This window comes from Fusarium subglutinans (genome assembly GCF_013396075.1).
Source record: "Fusarium subglutinans strain NRRL 66333 chromosome Unknown NRRL66333_c0000281, whole genome shotgun sequence".
Classification (NCBI taxonomy): Eukaryota; Fungi; Ascomycota; class Sordariomycetes; order Hypocreales; family Nectriaceae; genus Fusarium; species Fusarium subglutinans.
In genome coordinates this window covers 19,121-43,219 of record NW_023502344.1, presented here as the reverse complement: position 1 = coordinate 43,219, position 24,099 = coordinate 19,121, and the positions used below count along the sequence as shown (strand labels likewise).

Sequence of the window (24,099 nt, the reverse complement as noted above, 5' to 3'; positions counted from 1 at the left end):
CCATGATGAATGAATTTGGCGCGTTACTTAAATGAGATTGCGTGATACGCTACCTAGTAAAGAGAAATGCACTTGATCCCTCAGGATGCCCTCCCAGTCGTTGGGCCTATTCCACTGTATCAAATACGTAGAGAATTAATCTCCACTGTCAAAACATGCGTACGCCTAGACACCAATAGCTCCATTAACTGAAATCATGAATCATGCTATGTCTGAAACTGTATCCCATAATAAGCCAAAGAACATATGCCCTGAACCCAAGGCTGCATGGGGTCGGGCCTGTCGTCGTCGTCGTGGCAGAATTCTTATGCCATATGATTATCTTGTGTGCATCTTTATGTACTCCAAGGGTAGATATCGAGAGAGTTTTGATTGCTTAGCCGCTTGTCGTATCCGTTTCCACCAGTCTTCGAGACGTGTCTGAAATTTTGGGTCGTCGGGCGAAGTATAAGTAGTCAGCTTGTTGAGAAGATCCTGAAAGAGATGTCAACACAGCGTTTGAGCATAGCACGTCATTGAAGCGACCTACCTCCTCCAAGGCGAGTGTGATGAATCCCATTACGAACGCTACCCAGGCAAGAGTCCCCTTGGTACTTAAAAATTGGTTGCCCCCTCGGAATTCAACCGTGCCAGTACATTTCCCTGTCTTGGGGTTTGGAAAAATATTCTGGAAGTTCCATAGCACATATCGGTTTCCCTGCATATAGTAGCACAAATCCATCTCGGATGTCGTTGACTTGATTTCTGATGCGACTTGGATGAGTGAGGCCTTGCTCTTACCGAATCGTATCAGCGTTTCGCGCAACCCAGAACCCATGCTTTGACTGTTTGGGCGGCAGTACTGATTTTCTCGACGGGCTTTAGGGAGAACAGCTGCCACAAATTCTTCATAAACAGCAGATGCAAACGCAATCTTCTTGAGGCCACGTAGGGAGAACTTGTTCTGACCAGAGACGGGAGTGACATGGACGTGGCCGCCGCAGGAGATATCGCGTTGGGGACTGAAGTGTACACGCATCGCTTCCCAAAAGTCGCCAAGTATGCCGCTGACATGTTGCTTGGTATCCAGACGAGGGGAAACTACTTCCATGCAGACTAGGATCCCCTGTTAGTGAGCAAACTAAACGGTTCGCTGGTTTCACGGTGAAGAGAATGACATACCCATGGGACGCTCTCTCTTCAGAGATCCGTCTCTAGTGACAAACCATTTACCACCGTAGTACTCCGGATGCTTGCTGTATTTTGAACAGTCATCGTGCACAGCTTCGATGTTGCGGTTCCGTAGCTTCTGTGCTAATTGTCGATACCAGTCGACGTTGGTAAAGCTATCGGCACCGCCGTAAGGCTTTACCACAGCCTCGATCTCCACGCCGAAGTTGTAATGTCTGAGCTTTGGTACCGTCATGATCGACAAGATGTGGGAAGTATTTAGGGACTCGAAAAAGAAAGAATGGTAGAATTGGCTGGGTTCAGGATGAAGGTGGCGGATTAGGCCATGCAGCTGTAGGTATGTATAAGACAACCACCTTGGTTTTTGAATGATCACTTTGCTGCGGAAAGGGAGTCGTACTACATGGAGGTGATCACCCGTTTCCTGATGCGCTTGTGTCTTGTTCGAAACGTTTGGACAAGGCCGCGTGCTTTACCCAAACACAACCACAGAATTGTCAGTCGTTGGCTCTCAGCTTATTGTCAGTAACATGCTCGCTCGCCTAACCTGAGCAGTCATTGTCACATCTCAGAATTGTCGCCTCGCCTTCAGGTTAAGTACAGCAAAAGCCTTTCTGGCCTCGAATGGCGGTGCGGATGCATGGTTTGGCGGAAGCTGTCGTTGTGGATCTAGCCGGGGGCTGCGGGGAGAAATGCCGGAAGACCGGGGCCACGGTGCGGAGCCCAACAAGGAAATGGAGGCGGGCTGGGCCGTGCTGTAGCGTCTGAATATTCTGAGGCTATCAAACGACACATGTCTTTGCCAGTCATTTGTAAAGGCCCAGACAGTCGGTATTCACGAAAATGTAACCGCTTCTACCCTGCAAAGTTCGCTTGCCAGGTACCTTGCGAGTCTTCCAACGTGGGACGCAGCAATTGGCCATGAGCTGGCGTCTCCTCTTGTGAAAATCTGACTCACTTGCTGCCCAATGTGACAATAAGGCCCAGTCGGTGACTTGCACAACCTAGCCCACTCCGCCCATTGAGCGCTTGCTGGCGCTGAGCACAGCTACTGTACGTAAGTTAGTTTATGCTTTAGCCAAGTCGACGTGGACACTGCTTTCTTGATCGATATTGTTTTTCTCATGTGAGGGAGCCGATTCACATCACATCTTAATCGCCGTTAGCTCACTATCACATTCTCCTACCACAACGAAAACGTAACGCACACTCACACACACAAATAAACATACGCACTTTTTCCCCCTGCATCTCGCCATCGGATACACGGAGCTTGCTTCCCCCGACAGATCTACAGCATGAATTTGTCTGCAGATGAGGCTCAGGCCGACACCGGCCAGCCGCTCACCAAGTATTACTTTGCCTATGGTAGTAATCTTCATCTACAGCAGATGAAACGAAGATGTCCTGGAAGCAAATTCATCGGCTCTGGGAAGCTGGCGGATCATCGTTGGCAGATCAACGAGCGTGGATATGCCAATGTTACCGAGTCGCAAGGACATTGGGTTGAAGGCCTTGTTTATGAGATCAATCCTCGCGATGAGGCTCGTCTTGATATCAACGAAGGTGTTTCCAAGGACGCATATCAGAAGAAGTACATGACTGTTACACTACGACGTGCTGAAGCCGCCTTATATCGCCGACCTGTGTCTTGGATTGTCAACCATGGTGGCCCAGACCATGCACGAGTCCTTGCCCAGCAAGGGGAAGGGCAGAGGAAGGCCATCAACCACAAGCCACATTTGGAACAGAACATCTTGGTATACATAAGTCCAAGATACATTGTCGACAGCGAACCAAAGGAGGAGTATATCAACAGGATCAACTCAGGCATTGTCGATGCCACATCACTAGGGGTCACCAACGACTATATCAGCAACTGTGTACGACCTTTCATTCCGGCACCAACTGGACAGAACTCAGGAGACAAGGAAGCAACTGGATCTGCGAAGGCTACCGGTCCACCGAAGCCAAAAGTTGTGAGAAAAGTCCCGAATCCCGCAAAAAAGGTGAAGCAACCTGCCCGTGAGGTCAAGCGAGCAACTCCTCCCAGAGGGAGAGAATCATCACCGCCAAACAACAGGGCACCTGGTCAAAGACCCCTACACCTTCAACCTCAAGTAGTTCAAGGCCAGCGCTGGACCAGAAATTCCGCCTCGAATGTGCCTGAGAGGCTCAGGCGGCCTTCACAGTCACGGCCATCAGCACCACCACTTCCCCCAAGGCCACTCGCGCCGCATTATCCAGGAAACACTCTACAGATTCCTGTTCCTGGTCGGCGGCGACCTGCATCAGAAGTTGGCGCTCCACCACCACCTCTCCCTCCTCGGCCAACCCGTCGAGTTCGCAGTATACCGGTAATCGTTACTCATCAGGAAGGTTATGGTGGTTATTGGTATCGATAAAAGCATTTCTAGCCCAATTTCCTTAAAATACCCAAATATGATATCCTCCAGACAATAAAAGTAGCATACGTGCGTTTTATTCTTCTCCATTCATTGTTTTATCCTTTTAATGCTGTTGTCTCTGTTTACTGACTTCTACGTCTTACAAGAACACAATTTCATAAAACAAGGACTATTATCTTTGTCTGCTTGATGCGGATATGACAGATCCAGCTGGTCCTAAGACATGTCAGAGCTTAAAAGGGTGTGGGGAATACCTGTACTCACTCCTTGAACTTGATGCTCTTGATGAGCTTCGACTGGTTCCTTGAGAAGTTGGAGTATTATTCCATAGGAAACCCATGATTGTTGGGCCCTGGATCACATCCCCACCTGAGTTAGTGACGAGAACTGTGGGTTTAACAATTGCTTTCAACCCGAGCTTTCTACCACCTTCGACTCTCTCGACGAAAAGCCCGGGAGCTATATCAAAGAGATATATGATACCGCGGCGTGCTTGAGAAGCTGCTTTTGTTCCACTCAAGTCAAGAGTTGCTCCTCCATTCGCCATATTCAAGCATTGGTAGACCTCCAACCTCGTCGCGGCTGTGCGAGCAGGCCACTTCAATGAAAATACACTGGGTGCCAGGTGAAGCTGATGAGCGAGATCTGCTGCAGGTTCTATAATGCTTCGACGAATAGAACCTTGCAGTTCAGCGTGAGGACTTTTCGGGGCAATGATTGAGAGTAGAGTTGTCAGATCGTCAACAACAAAATTCAGAAACCTTTGCCGGCGCGCTCTGAAAGATGGTTGGTGAGTCAAAGCAGTCAGCGTCTCGCTTCTCCATTCCCTACAATGAGCTGTATCTTGTGAGGTGTCAGCAGCTTGGTATATATATATATATATATCACGACCAGGGATTAAGACAAACCTCTTGGCAGTCGAGACATAGTGTTCTCCAGATCATCGACCCACCTCGACGTACCGTCACCCTCCGTATCATCGAGAGGACAATAAAAAGATTTTGAGAACAAAGTAACGTGGAGATAGTTCATGATGACCCCAGTGATGTGGAATTCATCAGACTGCGTAACATTCAAGCATCGTCTGGACTGTTCCCTGAGAAGAGAAACGAGTCGCAGCCCTTCTGGAGAGGATGCTCTGGCAGCAAGGCGACTAATTTCGAGATCCTCAATAGCATAAGCAGCACGGTTCTCAACCCAGCGCTGGACATTCCCAACTAGGATCTTGTAGGCTTCTCTGGCCTCTGTTTCTGTGATGTCTCTTCTTCTAGGCTGCAGACGAAAGATCTGATCCTGAGCCTCTGCGAGCTGCCGCTGCGCGACGACAAGTTGTCTTCTGAGAGTTTCCGCCTCTTCTGCAAGCTGGCCCTTTTCTGATTCCCGGTGCTCGATCTCCTGCTGCCTGGAATCCAATACATTCTCCGTGAAGCGACGCAAATGGGTCTCGCTGGCCAGTTTGTCCTTAAGTGCGGGATTCTGTAGGGATCCTTGTTTGGTCGTCTCCGGATCCATGATGACGGATTGCTGAACTCAGAGTTATTGTGTATAACAGCCCAAAGACGAAGGTGAGTCTGTCGATGTCGCACGTGCAAATCGTTAAGCGACAGCGGTTGACCAGTAATCCGCTAGATTGGTTCTATCCGTCTGGCAAGTCGAATCAAAGGCAACACATCGGGGTCGTCTTTCAGCGTACCACCAATGGGCGTTAAGACTCCTTGGAAAAGAAGTCAATACTCGCAGCCTCACATTGCAGTTGGACCTAAGCATGGTTTCGTTTAGGCGCCAGGCGATGGGTACCTAATGCATTCGGAAGTCTCCAGCTGTACGACATCAAAAGTCGGTCTCGTCTTAGGCCGCTTAGGCGGCCACCGCATGCTCCACTGCCTGAATTTACCAGGGTTCCAGTCATTCGTAGCTGCGCCGAGTTTCTGCTCAAGGCCAAGTCTGCAATGCCCAAACCGCATCCACCCACTCGATTGAAAGCCCTGACGAGGCCGAAGTTGGTGGTAAGAGTGGTGGTCATTGCTCCATAACTGGTCGGTGAGGATGGGCGAGGCCCAAAGATCTCCAGGCCCACACAACAAATGAGGCCTGAAGAGTCAGATTGAATGGCTGGCCACGTCCAGAAGTAAAGACAGATCCTCGGGTGCTGGCGAAGAATGCTCCGTCGCCCTGCTGGTTTCTATTGTAACCAATTGGGAGTCGACGTGAGTGAATTCTGGGGCAAGTCCCAGTTTCACGAATGAGCTTTTGGGTAGAGAAGTTCCATATCCCGTACATCACTAGATCATGCCTGATTGTTCCACCACAAATAGTTGACAATGAAACAACCATAGGAAGCCTTTAGGAAGTAGTTTGGTCATGAGCAATCGCAGAATCGTTGTGTCCATAGATTTTGGAACGACATACTCAGGTGTCGCTTGGGCTGACACAACTCGGGCAAGTGTTTTCCTAACATCTCTCGGAGTGAGCTTGCTAACCCTTGCAGCCTGATGTTCAACATGTCTTGACAGAATGGCCCTCAGCCGGCTCTTCGAAGAGCAGTCCTAAAGTACCAACTGAGCTCCGAAGAGTGGCGACTGGTTGGCAGTGGGGATTTCAGATTCCCGAGTCTGCGAAGAGGATCAGGTATTTCAAGCTGTTCGTCTTGCTGTGCCTTCAGTCCATTTGCCGTGTTTGACCAGACCCTTTTAGAAAGCTGGATGATCCAGCCCAGATCACCAAGGAGGGAGAATCGGCAAAAGACCTGACCAAGGTCTATCTATCATGCCTCCATGAGCATTTCGTCAGTCTGCTTGAAAAGAGACTATCGTCGAGTGTGGTAAAATCGACACCCATGGACTTTGTTGTCACAGTCCCCGCTATTTGGTCGCCAAAAGCAAAGCAATCGACGGAGCAGGCCGCAGCCATGGCAGGATTTTGTGGTAATCAGAGGATCCAGCTCATATCAGAACCAGTGAGTTAGATTTTGAGTCGCAAAGGTAAGTGTGTTGCTAACAAATGACAAGGAGGCAGCCGCTTTGTACACCCTCAAGACCCTTAGCCCTTCTACATTACAAGTAGGTCGAAAATTTGTTGTTTGCGATGCAGGAGGCGGTACCGTTGACTTGATCTCTTATCAAGTAACCAAAATAGGCAGAGTTGAAGTAAAAGAAGTCACAGAGGGTACAGGCGGGAAGTGCGGTTCGTCCATGCTGAATATGCGCTTCCGTCGGCATCTGAAACAAACTCATGGAGACAAGTACTGGACTGATGAGAGACTCGTAATAGCTTTGAGTGAGTTCGAGTCGGTAAGATCCCCAAGGATTTTGTTTTCAAGCCAGTTCGCTCAGAGGGATACAGTTCAAGAAGACCTTTTCTCCGAAGGGCGAACCTTTGACTCTCAAAGTCGATCCCAGTCTTGGCCTACGACGGAACCGATACACCATGACACAAGACGACATGAAAACCAAAATCTTTGAGCCGATTATGAAGGATGTCGTGTGTCTTATCAAGGAACAGATCAAGATGGCGGGAGATGGTGTCGCCGCTGTGATCATGGTTGGAGGATTCGGGCAAAGTCGATATCTGAAGTCACGCGTACGTGATGCAATTTCTAGCCGAACAGATGTTCTTCAACCAGAAAGTGGCTGGACGGCGGTGGTAAAAGGTGCCGCGATGCATGGGCTCAGTCGATATCAGCCCGCAGGCACTCGGGTGGAGGTTGCATCTCGAATTGCAAGACGATCGTACGGTACATGCTTGATGACGAAATACGATATGATGAAACACAATCCTAGAGAAGCGTTCGTATGTATTCATTCTGACAATTCTGGTTGCTGACGGTTATAGGTTCTGGTCGGAAAAGGAGCAAGAAACAGTCGTCTCGGAAATGTGTTGGTTTATTCAGAAGGTGTCTTGACTCCTCTCCAAACGTCGTATTCATTGCCACTAACTTTGGAAGGGTGAGTCCTACCCAGAAGGCAAACCGTCACGGATAGAATACCAATGCGATCTCCCGGTAATGCTTGGCCATGTGCCACAAACCGAGATCGATATTTACAGCAACAATAATGATGGGAAAGCTCCCGTCCATCTCGATGAAACAACGCAGCACATCGGAACGCTCTCACTTGACCTAAGAAAGATCCCAGAAGCAGTCAAAAGAACCGCGAAGATCAGACGTATGGGTTGGCATCGGTACTATTGTTTGAAAGGGGCTATCGAGGCCGTGTACGGGTCAGCGGAGATCACGTACACAGTCAAACTTGGAGGTAAGGAATTCCGTAGTGTTTCTGATGTACCAAATGCTAAGCTGCGCTCGTCTAGGAATAACACATGACATGATCAGTGTTCGCTATGAACGTTGAGCTAGAAAGACACATTCCGAAAACAGACAAGAGTAAAAGGGGAAGACGAGGGTGTGAGATCATATATCGATAACACTATATAGCCTTTGCCGTTGTATGTATGAACAATTGTATTGAAATGTCGTTTAACATGGATCTGAGACTACTAACTAAATGGTTCTTATTGGTCACGTGATTTCGTGTTGCTCCACCGTGACCAGTCCCGTCGCGTCCTCCACGTTGAAGGTACCTTCTACGGGCAGGGACCTAGAGTAACCTACTACTTGACTACTACCTCAGGACGCCAACCTTGACCATCCATCTTTGAAGTAACAAGATACAGCCGCACCCAACGATGTTGCATGCATCATGGCGGCTCATCTGCATTCAAGGGCGGCTGTACCAGACCATGGACAACCGGCCGGTAGAGTCGTTACTGGCCCTCCTCCGTCAACCCTGGCTGCGCAGCTTGTGGAGAATATTTCAGCATCCACGAAATCCTCCAAATCAGATGAGAACAGTGAACTCAAAGGTTTCTTTGCTATTATTCAACGCGTCAAAGATGATCCGACTCTTCTCAAGACGCCAGAGGACCGAGTTGAGCATAATCATATGCTTATTTATGTTTACTCAAGAGCTGTTCTTGAAGGAATTCGATTGGATGACCCATTTCTTGATCGAACACAAGTACGGACAGAAGGCCTCAAGGCCATCAGTTTTCTTAGGTTCTCTATCAAAGAAACGCCAGCAGTTCTGAAACATCGAGTGGGTGAGCAAGAGTATATGTTCCGTGGGCGTGAACCATTATGGGTTTGGCTGCTTCCTCAACTGCTTAGACTCCTTGGCCATTCCCAGTGTCTTGAACTTACAGAAGCAATTGAAGGCTTCCTCCAGTATACAATGCTAGTAATAGCACAAAACTGGACCCTGTGGGATATGGCGCCGTCGTTTTTGTTCTATCTGCGTGCCATCACATCTCGTAAGTAGTTAGCTCGACTTGGGCAATAAAGCAACTCACAACCAATTGACAGATATCCTTCAACAGCTTCAAGACCCTCTACTAGTTCCATCTGTGGAAGAAAGTTTCAAGTCACTTTCTCTACCTCCTCAAATTGCTCTCAGCCAATCGGTCGACAAGGACTCGCCCTCCACAAGCCAACTTACATATTCTGTTGACCGAATGGCACAAGCGCTGCAGCAACTGATCAGTTTTTGCAAAGCTGTCGCCTATCCTCTGACAGCTTCGGATGATGCCTTTGATAACGTTACCTCCTTCTCAGAGAGTGTGGTATGGTTGATTGATGTCCTAGGGGACATGCGGGTTATTCAGACCCGGTACGGTAGCAACTTTCCTGCCTCTTCGCTTTATGTCCTCCAACTGGCTCAAGAAATCGAGCGAGCACTACTGAGAAGAAAAGGCGTTAGCGCTTCTGCTCATAAGAAGGCCATCACTCTCATCATATTGCTTTGCGGTGAGATCGCGACAAGCCTCAATCCCATGTCAATGCTGGACATTGATGAGGAAACACGGCATATATACTGCATGGCTCTAGCTACAATAACAGCAGCTTCTACTGAAAATACGTCGATTTGTCGGTTAGCGGTTTCCGGCATTATAGATGAGTCCTCAATGTTTTATACGTCCCTGCCTGAAGGAACAGATCTGTGGGTGGGTTACATCCTCCATCATTCCTCTATCAGCAACTAATTCTCAATAAGAGGGTGATACAGACTTTAAGACAGATTAATTTCAATCCCAGGCCAAAGCTGCTCTCCTCAAACCTACATCCACTGAGTTTTGAGGATTCTGCAGTGCAAGAGATCATCGAGACCTTGGCGCTGAACTACGAGCCTCCTGACACAGGCTCACAAGACCGTCCCAAACGCCGAAAGATAGCACAGACAGACTCTAGCCCTATGGCGGTTCTCATGAGACGTTTGGGTGACGTTATAGGACTTGCGGATGTGGACGATGATTTTCTTGATCTTGAAAATCAAATATTGTTAGTCATTTCACTGATTTGGTCTCCAAATGCTTACTGAAGTAGGGGAGCCTTTCCAAAGGCTGACATATCACGTCAATGCCTCATGCTTGATTTGCTATCGCGGATATCTTGCGTGGCGGATGGTGGCAACGAGACAACCAATGGTACAAAAGCAGAAGTAACAGAAACAGCCTGCTCCATTTGTGAACATAATGCACCTCCAGTTCGACCAAACCTCCATGGAGCAATCGTGCATAAATCCCGAATCGAGGCACTCTTCACCAAACTGATCCGACTTCCCGCTCTTGCTGAATCTCGGCGTCCGAGGGTTGCTGCCATGTTGGCTGTAAGGAGAGTGATTCTCCATTGTGAAGATACCGAATTACTTAATCTGGAAACATCTGGGATAGGCCAGTGGTGTCTCCAGTCCTTGAACAGCTCTATGAGGGAGCTGCGAATAGCTGCCGGGCGTGTTCTAGCCACCTTGTCTTTGGCTAGGCCAGAGCCCATTCTTTCCAGCATGGTTCTTCGGGCTCGACCAGCAGAAGCCAATGCTGGCAATCCACGAGTGAATCAGGCTCAAGCGGCCTTCACAGATGGCAATTCCCGGACAAATGTATCAAATGGATCTTCTCCCATGAAAACGCAAGATTTGATCTCGCGCAATAGGAAAAACTCGATTGCCTTCCTGAAGTCAATCTCAGATAAGAACCAGCCTAATTTAACTGAAACGTTCATCATGGCATGGGGTCAATTGGGAACAGTGGTCTGGGAACATGAACTCAACTTGGTCCTCATCAAGCTTTTGGAGTATTTGGGAAGCAACAACAATATCGTGTCAGCTTGTGCCTTCAATGAGCTATTGAACCTAGCTGATGCTCGTCGAGTAACTCCACGTAGGCTTTTCGAGCCTTTCTGGCCAAACCTAGCATACATGACCACCAAGGACATGGTCCAACGCCCTCAAATGAGCCGGACAATTGCTGAATTGCTACAAGTGTCTGTCAACGAGTTACTCCTCCTGATTCAAACCCACGCACTGCCGTGGCTTGTGCTTGACAAGCAAAAAGACGTCATCCAAAAGATTGCGGAGGCACGGCAGGAGTCCGAGGTTTGGCTACCATTAATAGACCCTGCGAACCTAGCCGCAACGCTGGCCTTGCTCTTGGTTCAAGATACAGATGATATCGCTAGTTTCGCAAAATCTCGCCTCGAGGAGTTATCGACACATTTTCAAAGCGAGCCACTCGTTAACCTGCTTCAGGTGGAACCAGTGCTCACTGTCATAGAGTTACTTAAAGCTGCCGGCGACGCAGATGAAACAAAAAAGGCACCAGTAAGTCAAACATCAATGCATCTTTGGCGTAAGCTTATGCATCTTTAGGTCCGCAAAGCTTTAGACACCATGGCGAAAATGATGATCCCAGCAAACAAAGAAACCCGAGCTAAGAAGTCGGACCACACTGCTCGGTTTATTCATTCACAGCTTCTTGGCCTCATGGCATGTCTCTTCGATGTCATCAATGACCAGAGCCTTCCTGATCCAGAGCGTCGGCGCTACATTCGGGCCATGGAGGAAATGATCAGGGTGTCGAGGGGCTATGCAAGCACAGCCCGACCGCAAGTACGTGCCATACATGTCCGGCCTTGAATCGCAATACTGACTGTATTTTCAGATGTCTGCTTGTTTGCTCTCGACACTAGCACAAGATGCACTGAGAGAAGCAAGTTTCTCATGCTGGGCATCGATGCTCACACATCTTGAGGAGACAGATGTCGAGGCATTGTTAGAAACAACATTTTTCGTCGTCACCCGTTACTGGCCCTTCATGAACGAGTCAACCGCTCTTCTAGCGCAGCAAATGCTCAAGTCTCTCGTCGATGAATTTGACCCCCTTGTTGCGAAGTACATCATCAAGCTCCCGTCGCTCAGACACATTCCAGAGTTGAGGGACATAGAGGCAAAGCTGGATCAGCATAGGCCAGCAACACTCGCGGTTGAAGAGGTTTTGGAAGCTTTCGCTGCGAGAATATGCCACGAAAACTCCGGTGTTGCCCTTCAAGCATTAACAGAACTGATACCGTACCTTCAGGAAAACCAAGCGGCACTTCATACATCTGAGATTAGTCTACAGTCAGATATTGGCGTCGTCGCACTTATGCGGTCGCTTCTGGATTGTGCAAGTAAATACAGCGGCTTCCCAGGAGACATAGCTCGCCTATGTACGGAAGCAATGGGTTTGATAGGCTGTCTGGACCCCAGTAAGATCGAGACTGTGAGAGAACAACGATCAATCGTCATATTGAACAATTTTGCGACGAATGAAGAAACTACGGACTTCGTCCTGTTTCTTCTGGAAGAGGCCCTGGTGCCAGCATTCTTATCTACGACTGATGTTAAGTTCCAAGGATTCTTGTCTTTTGCTATGCAGGAACTCATGGGCAGGTGCGACATCAAAGCTGCATGTGCCATGGAAAACTCGGGGATGAAAGGTGGAAACGATATCTATCGAAAATGGGTTGCAATGCCAGAAACTGTTCGGGAAGTGGTGGCACCCTTTCTAGCCTCCCGCTATGTCGTTGCTCCAATGCCACATACTGAGATCGAGTATCCGCTCTTTCGTCCTGGCAGACCTTATCCGAGTTGGCTCAGGGTTTATGTTCTGGACCTTCTACGTAAGGGGCAGACGCCATTTGCCGATTTGATATTCGAGCCTCTGGCGCGTGTCATTCGTGTTAAAGATCTCTCTATTGCAGAATTCATCCTTCCCTATATAGTCCTGCATACTCTTTTAGGGTCTCGGACTACACAGCAAGAAAGGGACGATATTCTCGGGGAACTTCTTGCGATCTTGCAATATCAGCCCGCTGAGGCGGCATCGTATCAGGAGAAGGAGGATACGCGGCGATACTGTCATGTAAGCTTCAAAATACCCTACTCCTGTGACAAGAACTAACTGGTTATCAGCTTGTATTTCGCGTTGTAGACTATGCAATGAGATGGATGCAAACTAGGCGAGCAGCTGGTCGCCTCACTGAAACTGACAGGGAGAGGCTAGCTCAAGTACAGGAGGCTCTCGATCTGATCCCAGCCGAACTCATAGCACAAAGGGCTGTCGATTGTAATGAATACGCTCGTGCTCTTTTTCATTTAGAGCAGCATGCCCACAAAATGGAACAGAGGAAGAAAGAACCAGGGGAGCGTACCCGTCTCTTGCAAAAACTCCAGGATATTTATGCCAATGTCGATGAGCCTGACGGCCTTGATGGAATTTCAGCTCATTTACAAGTTCTTGACATCAACCAACAGATACTGAGTCATCGCAAAGCAGGCAGGTGGACTGCTGTTCAGAACTGGTACGAGATGCAACTCGCTGAGAACCCTGACAACACGGATATCCAGATCGACTTACTTCATTGCCTGAAGCAGGCTGGTCAGCACGGTAGGTTACTTTGGTCCTTTGTTCTGACATGAGCTAATTATTGGCAGAGGGATTGTTGAATCACATCGAGGGTATGCACACAGACGCGTCAACGGACAACAAGATCATGCCTTATGCAGTAGAGGCGGCATGGGTTACAGGAAGGTGGGAGAGCCTTACCAAATTCACTCAACGGTTTCGCGGCGATCCTATTGAAGACTTCAACATATCGATTGCGACCCTTTTCGAAAAGCTGAGAGCCAAAGACAAGCCTAAAGAGCTCATTAAGATAATGAAGGATATCAGAGTCAAAATCTCATCATCTATGAACACCGCATCCACCTCATCCTTACAAGCCTGTCATGATCTCCTTCTTAAGTCACATGTTCTGACGGACGTGGAAATCATAATAGGAACAAAAGGGGGTGACGAGGTCGCCCGCCAAACGACAGCAGCCCTCCTAGAAAGGAGACTCGAAATTATAGGTGCTTACATGAACGACAAGCAATATCTTCTTGGTATTCGCCGTGCCGCCATGGAGTTGACCAGGTAAGATACATTGTACAAGAGCTATCGACAGCCCATATACTTACGAACACAGGCCTACATTCACTGACCTAGACATTTCTGGACTATGGCTCTCGAGTGCACGCCTTGCACGGAAGTCGAACTCGCTTCACCAGTCTTTTAATGCTATTCTCCACGCTTCGAAATTGGGCGATGATGCGGCTACTATTGAGAATGCCAAGCTTCTTTGGAGAGAAGATCAGCACCGAAAGGCAATACAGGTTTTGCAGGGAGCAATTAAGAGCAACAAGTTCATGACACAAACAGGGACAGCAACCAGCACAAGTTCAAGCAAGTTGAGCCCACAGCAGAAGCTCTTGACGGCTAGAGCACAGCTGCTGCTTGCCAAATGGCTTGATAGCGCTGGGCAGACGCACGCAGGTGCATTGCGTGAAAAATATCAGCAGCCACCCAAGACCTTCTCGACTTGGGAAAAGGGGCATTATTATCTTGGCCGTCATTACAAGAAGATCCTCGAAGCTGAAAAGCCGCTCAAAGCCGATGACCAGAGCGATAACTACATCACCGGTGAAGTCGCTAGACTCGTCATCGAGAACTATGTCCGTTCACTTAACTCGGGCACCAAATATCTTTACCAGACTCTCCCGCGAATTTTGACTCTGTGGCTTGACCTTGGTGCCCAAGTAGACAAGGCACCAGAAGGGAAAGCATCGCTTTCTCGTGAGCTTCACCGAAGACGCGTTGAGCAACTCAATCTTTTGCACTCTTTTCTTGACAAATACATCCATAGGCTGCCGGCGTACATCTTTTATACAGCTTTGCCACAGATTGTTGCGCGCATCGCTCACCCCAACTCGAACGTCTTTGACCGGCTGACACACATCATTGCCAAGGTCGTGGAAGCTCATCCTCGGCAAGCGCTTTGGAGCCTTATTGGCATCATGACCACAAGGCAAGTGTCGGAAAGAAAGGCACGAGGTACTCAGATCCTTCAGACACTCAGGAACATATCGAAGAAAGTTGAGGGCTCTACGACCGATTTCAAACACCTACTCAGGATGGGAGAGAAATTAGCCGAACAGCTGCTTCTTGCATGCCAAAACGGGGACTTCCGGGGCAACAAGACTGTTCATGCCAGCCTGGGTAAAGATCTTCGATTCAATCATAAATGTACACCATGTCCGTTGGTCGTGCCTGTCGAGAGCTCTTTGACGGCAACGTTACCGGCTGTATCAGAGTATGTCAAAAAGCACAAGGCATTTTCTAGAGATGTTGTTACGATTGACTCCTTTCTGGATGATGTGCTCGTGCTGAGCTCGCTGGCTAAACCAAGACGACTTACAACACGAGGCAGTGATGGCAAAAGCTACATGCTTCTGATCAAACCCAAGGACGACTTACGAACTGACCAGCGTCTTATGGAATTCAATGGATTGATCAATCGGTCGTTGAAACGAGATGCTGAATCCAGCCGGAGACAGCTTTACATTCGAACATATGCTGTAACGCCACTCAATGAAGAGTGCGGAATCATTGAATGGGTTCCAGGAATCAAAACTATGCGAGACATTCTCATCAATCTTTATGCTTCCCGAAAGATCTATCCCGACTATACCGTTCTAAAGCAACTCATGGATGAAGCATGTTTATCAGACGGCAAAACCAGGATATTCACTGATGAGGTTCTGGGGAGATTTCCTCCGGTACTTCAGCTGTGGTTCACGCAACAGTTCCCTAGTCCGTCAGCGTGGTTTGCTGCGCGTTTAAAATACACAAGATCGTGCGCTGTCATGTCTATGGTAGGCACCATCTTAGGCCTTGGCGATAGACATGGTGAGAACGTGAATTTGGAGGAGGGCAATGGTGGAGTTTTCCATGTCGATTTCAATTGTCTCTTTGACAAGGGCCTGACATTTGCCAAACCTGAAAGAGTGCCGTTCCGACTTACCCACAACATGGTGGCTGCGATGGGTATATACGGTTACGAAGGACCATTTCGCAAGTCTTGCGAGCTGACTCTGAGCATTCTTCGTCAGCAAGAGGAGACTCTGATGACAATTCTAGAGGCGTTCATCTACGATCCAACGTTGGATCTACAAAAGGAGAAGCGGGCACATCGGCGAGGAGATGTGGGCGTTAAGCTGCAGCCTCAAAGCGTTGTAGACAGTATCAAGCGCAAAGTCAGGGGTTTGCTTCCAACTGAAAGCATTCCTTTGGGCGTTGAAGGCCAGGTGGAGGAATTGATCAAACAAGCGGTTGATCCAAGGAATTTGGCTGCAATGTATATAGGCTGGTGTCCGTTCTTGTAATCCAGAACAAAAAAAGAAATGCGACAAGAGGCAAGCACGGATGAAAAAAGCCCGAAAAGCTTAGAATTAGTTCGCGCTTATAACAATCGGCAGTCATTCACGAGATGAAAAAGAAATTTTATCAGGTCATTCTGTTTGCTACCTTATTCCTTTATTTCATTTTCTTTCTTTATTTAGCATCGTTGGTAACTGCATTATTGGTTGTAACCTTCCATACCTAGGAAAGGTACTTAGGTAGGTATCGTTTCAGGCGGAAATCTGGGGAGGAAGGAGCCATGTCACCACTCCTGCATGCTGGGGACGCGTTGGTCGCGCGCACCGCACCCATACCATACCATACCTAAGGTAAGGTACCATACATCCCCAACGCTGAGCTGGCAGCACTTCCCACCTTCTTTCATTCACTCATCTCACCTTATCGCACTTTTTCTGCTTTGTTTTTATTCACAGAGCACCAGGAGCAGAAGAAGCTCGCGTATATAATCTCTCGTCCCTTTTGCGAAAAAGATATTTCTTCTTCTTGCATCAGTCCTTCCAACAGCCATTCTCTGTTCCCCACTTCCGTGCGAACACGCGCAACAAGCTAGGTATCCAAAGCCAAAGCATCGTTTGCATTCTTCATCCTATTCATTCTACCACTCTATTTGACACTCGGATTTTTTTCCCATACCTTCTACTACCGCCAAGATGGGTGAATATCGTATCGGTAAGGCCCCAAAATATCCCCGTTCCTCATGATCGCGTTATACTGCAGCGCCTCTGTTGTCTGCTCTATTGAGCAGTTCGCTCACATTGTATTAGAGTTATCTCCCAACAACCGCGCCACGTGCAAGGACACTGAGTGCAAGAAGAACGGTGATAAAGTCACCAAAGGCACCCTGCGGTTTGGTACCTATGTCGTCATCAACGAGCATGGAGGCTGGACATGGAAACATTGGTAAGTATCTGCAGCTCATCAGCTATATGATAGTAGATCGCTGATACCAAGGTACCTATCAGGGGATGTGTCTCTGGCCAACAGCTAGAGAATGTCCGTGAATTATGCCAGCAAGGTGATGGCTCCTTCGACTGTGATCTCATCGATGGTTACGATGAGCTTGTGTGAGTTTTGGCATCCTGTTTCAATCCATGTTGTTCTGACATCGATAGCGAACACCCCGACGTGCAAGAGAAGGTCCGCCGCTGTATCAACCAGGGTTTCATTGACCCTGAAGATTTCAAAGGGGTATGTACAGAGATCTATATCGCAGGTTACAGTGGTTGACATCATTCAGGACCCGGAGAAGAACAAGCTTGGCGAGAAGGGTATTCACCTGACTGCAGCACAGAAGAAAAAGAAGGAGGCTGTGAGTCCTGAGCGTGGACACACATTGTTGATGATTCTAACACCTTTCAGGCCGCCACAGGCGATGGAGAGAAGCCCAAGCCCAAAGGCAAGCGTGGACGCAAGAAGGCCGCTGATGATGAGGATGATGAGGACGAGCCGCAGCCCAAGAAGGCTCGAACATCCAAGGCTGCCAAGGCGGATGAAGAGGAGAAGCCCGCTGCTAAGCCGGCCCGTGGCCGCAAAGCTGCAAAGGTCAAGGATGAGAGTGAAGATGAGACTGCTGCATCTGCTCCTGCGCCTGCTAAGAGAGGGCGCAGAACTTCTGCTCAGAAGCCAAAGGACGAATCCGATGCTGAGGAGAAACCTGTTCCTGTCAAAAAGGAACGAAAGGCGGCCACTAAGAAGGTCAAGAACGAAAGCGATGATGAGGTTCCGGCTCCTGCTCCTGCTCCTGCCCCTGCCCCTGCCAAGAGAGGACGCAGAACTTCTACTCAGAAGCCAAAGGACGAATCCGATGCTGAGGAGAAACCTGTTCCTGTCAGAAAGGGACGAAAGGCTGCTGCCAAGAAGGCGGCTACCACTGAGGAGGAAGATGCTGTGGTTGAGGAAGAGGAAGAGGAGAAGCCCGCACCGAGGACCAGAGCTCGCCGCGGACGTTCCAGCAAAGCTTGATTTATGCTTTCGTTTCCGACACCGGGTACAGCATGAGTACCTAAACTGTGTAGATTGCACAGAAGCTTGTGATATTTTCATTTGCCGTCATTGTTGCGATTTTGGGATTGGGTCACTGAAGGATGGGATACACTTTGTTGAAAAGTCTTTGCGATTACTATGACTAGTGGGCAAGGATCATTTCGTAGAAGTGGATGGTTTAGCTATGCATACACGCCAACCAAAGCAAGCAATAATTGAGTCGTTCTATCATTGGGGGTCCGTGACGTGTGTGTGTGTAGTGTGTGCGGCTCTGGCAAGGTGTGGTCCCAATGCCCAAGTAGATTCTGCTGAACCAATCATGAACCCTAAACTTAACAGAATCGGTGGCAGAGGTCAGCAGACATGTATAAGCTACCAGAAGTACATCTAGTAGATTGCAGCTCCGCCAACTTGACATTCACATCAAACTAAAATAGCAACTGTGGATGGGGCCATGCATGCTGCCCAGGTGTGTCAGGTGCTGGGCTTCTTTGACTAGAATCCACAATGGAAGCATTCGAGTATTTGGTCTGTCCAGTGAATGGATAATCTCATGCAGGTCCCGTCAAGGAGCATTTGCTCAGCTGCCGTCAGGATAAGACATGGGCTTACTAGGCGGGCTTGTGTTCATTCCCCACAGACGGCGTGTTGCGGCTGCGGAGAGCGAGGGGCAGAACAGCATCCATTGCATCCATCGGGATGACGTTGCTCAGAATGACGTCGTCGATGCATCACACATCACGATGCTGAATCACTGTCGACTACGGCGGGGTTCCAACACGATGGAATATAAATAAACTTCTGTGCACTCAACAGAGATTCGCCTTCTTCATCCTCAAGCATCAACCACATCCAACCTCAAAGACACCTCAAACACTTCAACACCACAAAAACATCACAATGCCTCGCAACGGAGACGGTTCTTCTGACAATGGCCCTTTTGAGGCTGCTGACCACAACATCGCCCACGGTGTTGGCAAGCCCGACGTAAGTTTATTCATCCAAATCATCACATCGTTGATTCTGTTTGGCTGACTAACCTCCTCACTCCAGTCTGACCGTGTCGACCGCGCTGACAAGACCGCCGACCTCCCTGAGGGCAAGGATGAGCATGGCCAAGGTCTCCAGGACGCTCCCGCCAGCGGAGGCCAGAGCCAGGGCATCAAGCAGGGCAAGGACGTTGGACAGGGCAACTAGAAGCAAAGATCTTGACATCTGAGAGGGAATGAGAGAACAGAGGATGAAAGATACCTACCTAATGACTGCATGGGAAAATGAGTCAAAATCGACCACAACGACCACAACGAAGTGAATATAAAGAAATGAACCACAACATTGTTTGCGAGTTTCATGCTATTGATGCTGTGATTGATATGGGCGGACACGTGAACTCACTAAGTCTGTAAGTCGTCCCCTCCCCGCGATGGTACTTCTTCAGACACAAACTAAGGCTGGTCCAGGATGAAAGCTCATGACCAAAGCCCAGTGTGAACAATTGGTAGCGATGAGGACCTTGCAAGGTCTTCACGGGTGTGAACAAATTTGAATTACACATCAACAATTCCAATGTGTCGATCGTCCAAGTTCTGGTTACACCATCCAGGGCCAGCCGGGATCATTGCACTGCTCTCGGCCAATTGAGTTTCGGATGGACGAACCGTACTCCCAGAAAAGCCTAACCTAACAATGATCTGCAAGACATCGAGATCGGAGACCCAGCGGGGAAGTTCGTTTTTAACCACGATCACACGATATACTCTACAACAATAGAGCAGCCTGCAACAACAAAACACGAGTGGATCTTCAGGTTTGCTTCATCGGTCTGGTGGTCTAGTGGTATGATTCTCGCTTAGGGAAAACCCTACAGCATAGCTTGCGAGAGGTCCCGGGTTCAATCCCCGGCCAGACCCCTTCCTTTTGGTGTTTTGTTCCTGGTGGATTTCGCTTTGTGTGTTGCCATGTTCTGGTGTTGCTACTGGTACGACGACCATCTTTTTTTTTTTTTTTTTTTTTTTTTTTTTTTTTTTTTTTTTTTTTTTTTTTTTTTTTTTTTTTTTTTTTTTTTTTTTTTTTTAGATAAACCAGTTCTTAAACATAGTGGTTTAGACTTTATTTTTAAGTCTCTGCTTATGCTTTTATATCAGTCGACCTTGAACTATATTTTAACCTTATGTATCCCTTTTTCAAAGACCGCCCACGCTCCAGGAGCAAGTTATATACTTGCGATGCCAATCTACCTTAACTTGCTTGAACTTGTCGCGTGATAAATTACCTATAAAATGGTGATCAAGTTGACCGCTCCCTTTACGGATTAGACTGGCTGCTCACTGTGTGATTCGTTGAGCTTAAATCAGCCTTATTTCACAATCCCAGTGCAGGTGAATGATGCCATGTGTTAGACTACGGAAATAAAGGGGTATATCGGATTGCTACCAGAGAAGTTCTTGTGCATTGACTACCATATAGTCCAGACTCGGTCTACCTCTTATCCTCATGACACAATTAACAACAGTCCATAATGGCTACCACCTCGCGTATTGATTCATGGCCACCCCTCGTTGCTATCAATCTCTCCAGTGGGATCGTCGTGTGAACGCGTGTCTCTTGTTTCTTTTGCCCCCATCCCCCTTGTTCTTCTTTTTCTTCTCGTCTTTGTATACGCCTTGGTTTTCGTCTTCTTTATTGTTGTTCCTGGTGCATCTGGTCGACTTGCGGTGTCTTGAGGATGTTGTCTGACTGTTGCCAACGAGTTCAGGCATGACTCGTGTCCAATCTTGAATTCTTCTCTCGGCGTCATTCTTGTACCGCTGCTCCTTGGCTCTATAGTAGATCATATCCTCGACTGACGAGGCCTCTTGTCTGCCATACAAGACACGTGGTTTTCTCATATAACTGTAATAGGTGTTGGGCTGATAGTGAGTGTAGAAAGGTCCTGGCAGTCCTTGTCCTGCCCCGAGGCTCTGTGAATGTGTGCCGTCAGGCTATATACACGATCAGTAAGCGATCTCAAGGTATTGGCTACTTGACTGTCAACTTACAACACTTGCACCATCCTTGGGTTTGCAGAAATATCCAACTGGCTGCGCGTTGACCCTCGCCGCAGGCTGGCAATCACAGTCGCAGGTACAGCATAGACCACCTGAATCACAACTCCAATCTGACAAGGATGTCAAGCTTGTAGCCTCCCAACAGGCATCAGGTCTGTTCAAAGTGCGGCCAGTTCTGAATGCTTGTTCTGGGTAGTTTTCGTAAAAATGGTTTTGTGTTGTGCTAATAACATAAGGCATTCTGACCCAATCGTTGATATCTGTAACTCTCTGGGCCATTTTGAGACTAACGATGTCTTCAGTTCAGTCCAGCATGTAGGGGAAGAGATAGAGCAAGGAATTAAAGCTAACTTGATAAAAGCATTTATAGAAATGATTTAAATTTGACATCATGCTCTAAGTACATATCCTCTATACTTCCAACACGATATTAAGAACAAGCACATATGTTGTACAACGATAAACATCCTTCTTAGATCAAAGAGCAACTTGCCAAAACGCCCGTTGGCATGAAATCGCACACCGAGTACTACGATAGACTGCCAGAAACTTGCTGCGCTTGATGCAGCTACCCTTATGTGTTTCAATAAAGCTTCCTGGTCCTGGTCTCTCAACAAAGAAGCAAAATGCTTATCCGCCGCTGACACTTTCTGTAGAACGATGACCCATGCCCCCAAGTGAAAGAAAAACGAAAGCCAACCCGAATATGTAACAAACGCCTGAGATACTGCGCCGTAAAATGCTGCTTGTGGAACGTGATACAACCACATTTGTTTGTTGCTCGACAAGTCGGTCGGCCTGACGCAACTTCAAGTTAACTTCCAATACTTTGAAGCCTGTCAGTGATTGCTGAAGTAGAAGCCACTGATATGGTTTTACTTCCTGAATTGCTCGTTGGAATTTATGATGTACTGGAATTGGGTGCCCCTTCGCGGAGATTCCTCCGTAACTCAGCAAGGTCGTCCAAACCCTCAAGACTTCCTTTGCGACCCCAGTTCTTGGGCTTCCTCTTGAGGAATGCGCCGACAGCTCCCAGGTAACCCTCATGGCGGAGGAAGTAAGCCTGCTTCTCCCCCTTACTCCAGAACTTGATAGCATAGCTTAGTGTGTTAATGGTCTGACGATGGCCTCTGATGAAAGAACCACCGAAATAAATATTGGATAGATTGTGAATTTGGGACTGCAGGTAGGCGATCTGTCCAATATTGTTTGAGATGGCGTAAAGGAGAGATCGTGACACGTCTGCGCTGTTGAAGGAAGCGTCTTCCGGGGTAGCAGATCTGCCATCTTCGGCTGCTGATTCAGCCTCTCTCTTCATACGAAAAACTTTACCAAAGGACGAAGCGATTGTTGTGCTCTTGAGTCCTATCTTGCCATAGTCCGTTCCATAGATGTCGCCAACTAGCATATCGACATTGGCGTTGTCACCGTGAGCGGCTTGTTCAAGCATCTCGTCAAAAGTTCGCGCGCCAGTGAGCAGAGACAAGAGGCCCCAGAGAGTACCACCACCAAGCGACGTACCTCCGACTCGCTGGTAGGATCGTGGCCCAGTAACTTTCAGGAACGAGACACCTGAGCCGATATTTACAAGCAGATAAGGATATATGTTATCCTGCGGGACGACGAAGTGCATGGGATCTGTTTCGGAGTAGGTAAAGACCTCGCGGGGAATCTCGGTTATAAAGAAGTCAAGTCCTAGAAGAGATGTCAGCTAAAACGTTCTTGATAGCGAGTAGAACCGCTCACCAATGATGAGGCATTCCATCTCATCCTCTTGCGACACATCCACTTCGAGAGCGGCTCGAATTTTGTCATAATACTTGTACGCGCCACCGCCAGTCGCCATTACACACAACTCTCCCGGTTGTGAGCCATTGACAAGTTGGTTATCGCGCAGATGTCGCATGAACTCCACGCAGTCATCAATGCGATCCGTTTCGAAGCTTTGAAAGTTCAGTCGGCCGCCGGGATCCGTAGAATCAACTTCGCGCGAGAAGTAAACGAGCTTTATAAGCGATCCGCCAATCTGCAATGACACTCACCGCGTCAGCCATCGCTTCCCTTCTTGTGACCCAGGACGGATATACGTACGTCAATCGCAATATGGCTCACAATCGCAGTGTGGTATGGTAACCGGATGTCGCTCGTTTCGGGGTGCGTCGGACTCATTCGGCCGTTATGTGATGTAGCACCGCCCGCGCTTGCGCCAGAGGTAGAGGCTGGCGTCGCCGTGTCGGGGTCGACGATGAAAGCGCCCTTGACATTAATTCTGACACTGCCAGGGCGGATAATGGTGCTGTCTATTTCATCGGTCGACGTCATGGTACGGCGGCGCTTGTGGTCCAAAGGATGCGCCGGAGCTTGGAGTTCTTGCGCAATCGCATCTTCGTGTTCTGAAGCGGGAGTCATTGTGTGAATATGTCTCTCGTGCCACACTCGATTGGCGTTCGAGAGGATAGAGGGGGTAATTGGATAGTGGAGATGGTTCGAGTTGAAGCGCTGGTGAGCAGATTGCGAATGCCCACGAAGAGTTATTGCATAGCCTAGTTTACGACGATATATATATGAGGGGGACGACAACAGAACTTGAAAGTATATTTGAAATATGAAATGGGGAGAATAAGGATGGGTAAGGAGGTGACAGCTACTTTTAACATATACTAAATCGCTATGGAGGGGCTCTAATAATCGGATGGGGAGACTTGAATATTACAATGGGGTTGACAGTTTATCGATAGTGGGCGTTCATCAATCATCATTTTAGTTCTCCAAAAGCCGGTGGGCCGAGGCTCCGGACTGCCTGGGGAAAGCTCCCCAGAAAATAAGGTACTTACGGATACAAGATGTCGAAATGTCATGGTACGTACCTTACCTATTCACTC

At 48.3% G+C, this 24,099-nt stretch overlaps 8 protein-coding genes across 8 annotated transcripts; 4 read left to right on the top strand and 4 right to left on the bottom strand.

The window, feature by feature from the left end:
- Positions 1–376: 376 nt before the first annotated feature.
- Positions 377–1,405, bottom strand: FSUBG_12656 (SWIM zinc finger protein; the record flags this gene model as incomplete). Its single annotated transcript, XM_036677465.1, has 2 exons — positions 377–1,095; positions 1,162–1,405. The coding sequence occupies 2 exons, from the start codon at positions 1,403–1,405 to the stop codon at positions 377–379; spliced, it is 963 nt and encodes a 320-aa protein (XP_036531885.1).
- A 1,063-nt stretch (positions 1,406–2,468) lies between these two features.
- On the top strand, positions 2,469–3,575 carry FSUBG_12655 (AIG2 family; the record flags this gene model as incomplete). The annotated part of the gene is made up of 1 exon (XM_036677464.1): positions 2,469–3,575. The coding sequence occupies one exon, from the start codon at positions 2,469–2,471 to the stop codon at positions 3,573–3,575; it is 1,107 nt and encodes a 368-aa protein (XP_036531884.1).
- Positions 3,576–3,733: 158 nt separating this feature from the next.
- Positions 3,734–5,090, bottom strand: FSUBG_12654 (uncharacterized protein; the record flags this gene model as incomplete). Its single annotated transcript, XM_036677463.1, has 4 exons — positions 3,734–3,794; positions 3,843–3,881; positions 3,992–4,421; positions 4,487–5,090. The coding sequence occupies 4 exons, from the start codon at positions 5,088–5,090 to the stop codon at positions 3,734–3,736; spliced, it is 1,134 nt and encodes a 377-aa protein (XP_036531883.1).
- Positions 5,091–5,527: 437 nt separating this feature from the next.
- FSUBG_12653 (UVSB PI-3 kinase) lies at positions 5,528–16,150 on the top strand (the record flags this gene model as incomplete). Its single annotated transcript, XM_036677462.1, has 15 exons — positions 5,528–5,584; positions 6,067–6,206; positions 6,273–6,534; positions 6,587–6,868; positions 6,921–7,157; positions 7,705–7,831; positions 8,250–8,885; positions 8,938–9,502; positions 9,667–9,909; positions 9,955–11,227; positions 11,276–11,515; positions 11,568–12,809; positions 12,860–13,334; positions 13,382–13,862; positions 13,915–16,150. The coding sequence occupies 15 exons, from the start codon at positions 5,528–5,530 to the stop codon at positions 16,148–16,150; spliced, it is 8,496 nt and encodes a 2,831-aa protein (XP_036531882.1).
- A 687-nt stretch (positions 16,151–16,837) lies between these two features.
- On the top strand, positions 16,838–18,149 carry FSUBG_12652 (transcriptional regulator atrx; the record flags this gene model as incomplete). Its single annotated transcript, XM_036677461.1, has 6 exons — positions 16,838–16,856; positions 16,952–17,087; positions 17,150–17,251; positions 17,300–17,375; positions 17,425–17,496; positions 17,547–18,149. The coding sequence occupies 6 exons, from the start codon at positions 16,838–16,840 to the stop codon at positions 18,147–18,149; spliced, it is 1,008 nt and encodes a 335-aa protein (XP_036531881.1).
- A 921-nt stretch (positions 18,150–19,070) lies between these two features.
- Positions 19,071–19,367, top strand: FSUBG_12651 (glutathione s-transferase; the record flags this gene model as incomplete). The annotated part of the gene is made up of 2 exons (XM_036677460.1): positions 19,071–19,157; positions 19,224–19,367. The coding sequence occupies 2 exons, from the start codon at positions 19,071–19,073 to the stop codon at positions 19,365–19,367; spliced, it is 231 nt and encodes a 76-aa protein (XP_036531880.1).
- A 1,367-nt stretch (positions 19,368–20,734) lies between these two features.
- FSUBG_12650 (uncharacterized protein) lies at positions 20,735–21,496 on the bottom strand (the record flags this gene model as incomplete). The annotated part of the gene is made up of 2 exons (XM_036677459.1): positions 20,735–21,151; positions 21,209–21,496. The coding sequence occupies 2 exons, from the start codon at positions 21,494–21,496 to the stop codon at positions 20,735–20,737; spliced, it is 705 nt and encodes a 234-aa protein (XP_036531879.1).
- A 622-nt stretch (positions 21,497–22,118) lies between these two features.
- Positions 22,119–23,626, bottom strand: FSUBG_12649 (pantothenate kinase; the record flags this gene model as incomplete). The annotated part of the gene is made up of 3 exons (XM_036677457.1): positions 22,119–22,912; positions 22,964–23,243; positions 23,309–23,626. 3 exons carry the CDS (start codon positions 23,624–23,626, stop codon positions 22,119–22,121), a joined length of 1,392 nt encoding a protein of 463 aa, XP_036531878.1.
- Positions 23,627–24,099: the final 473 nt, after the last annotated feature.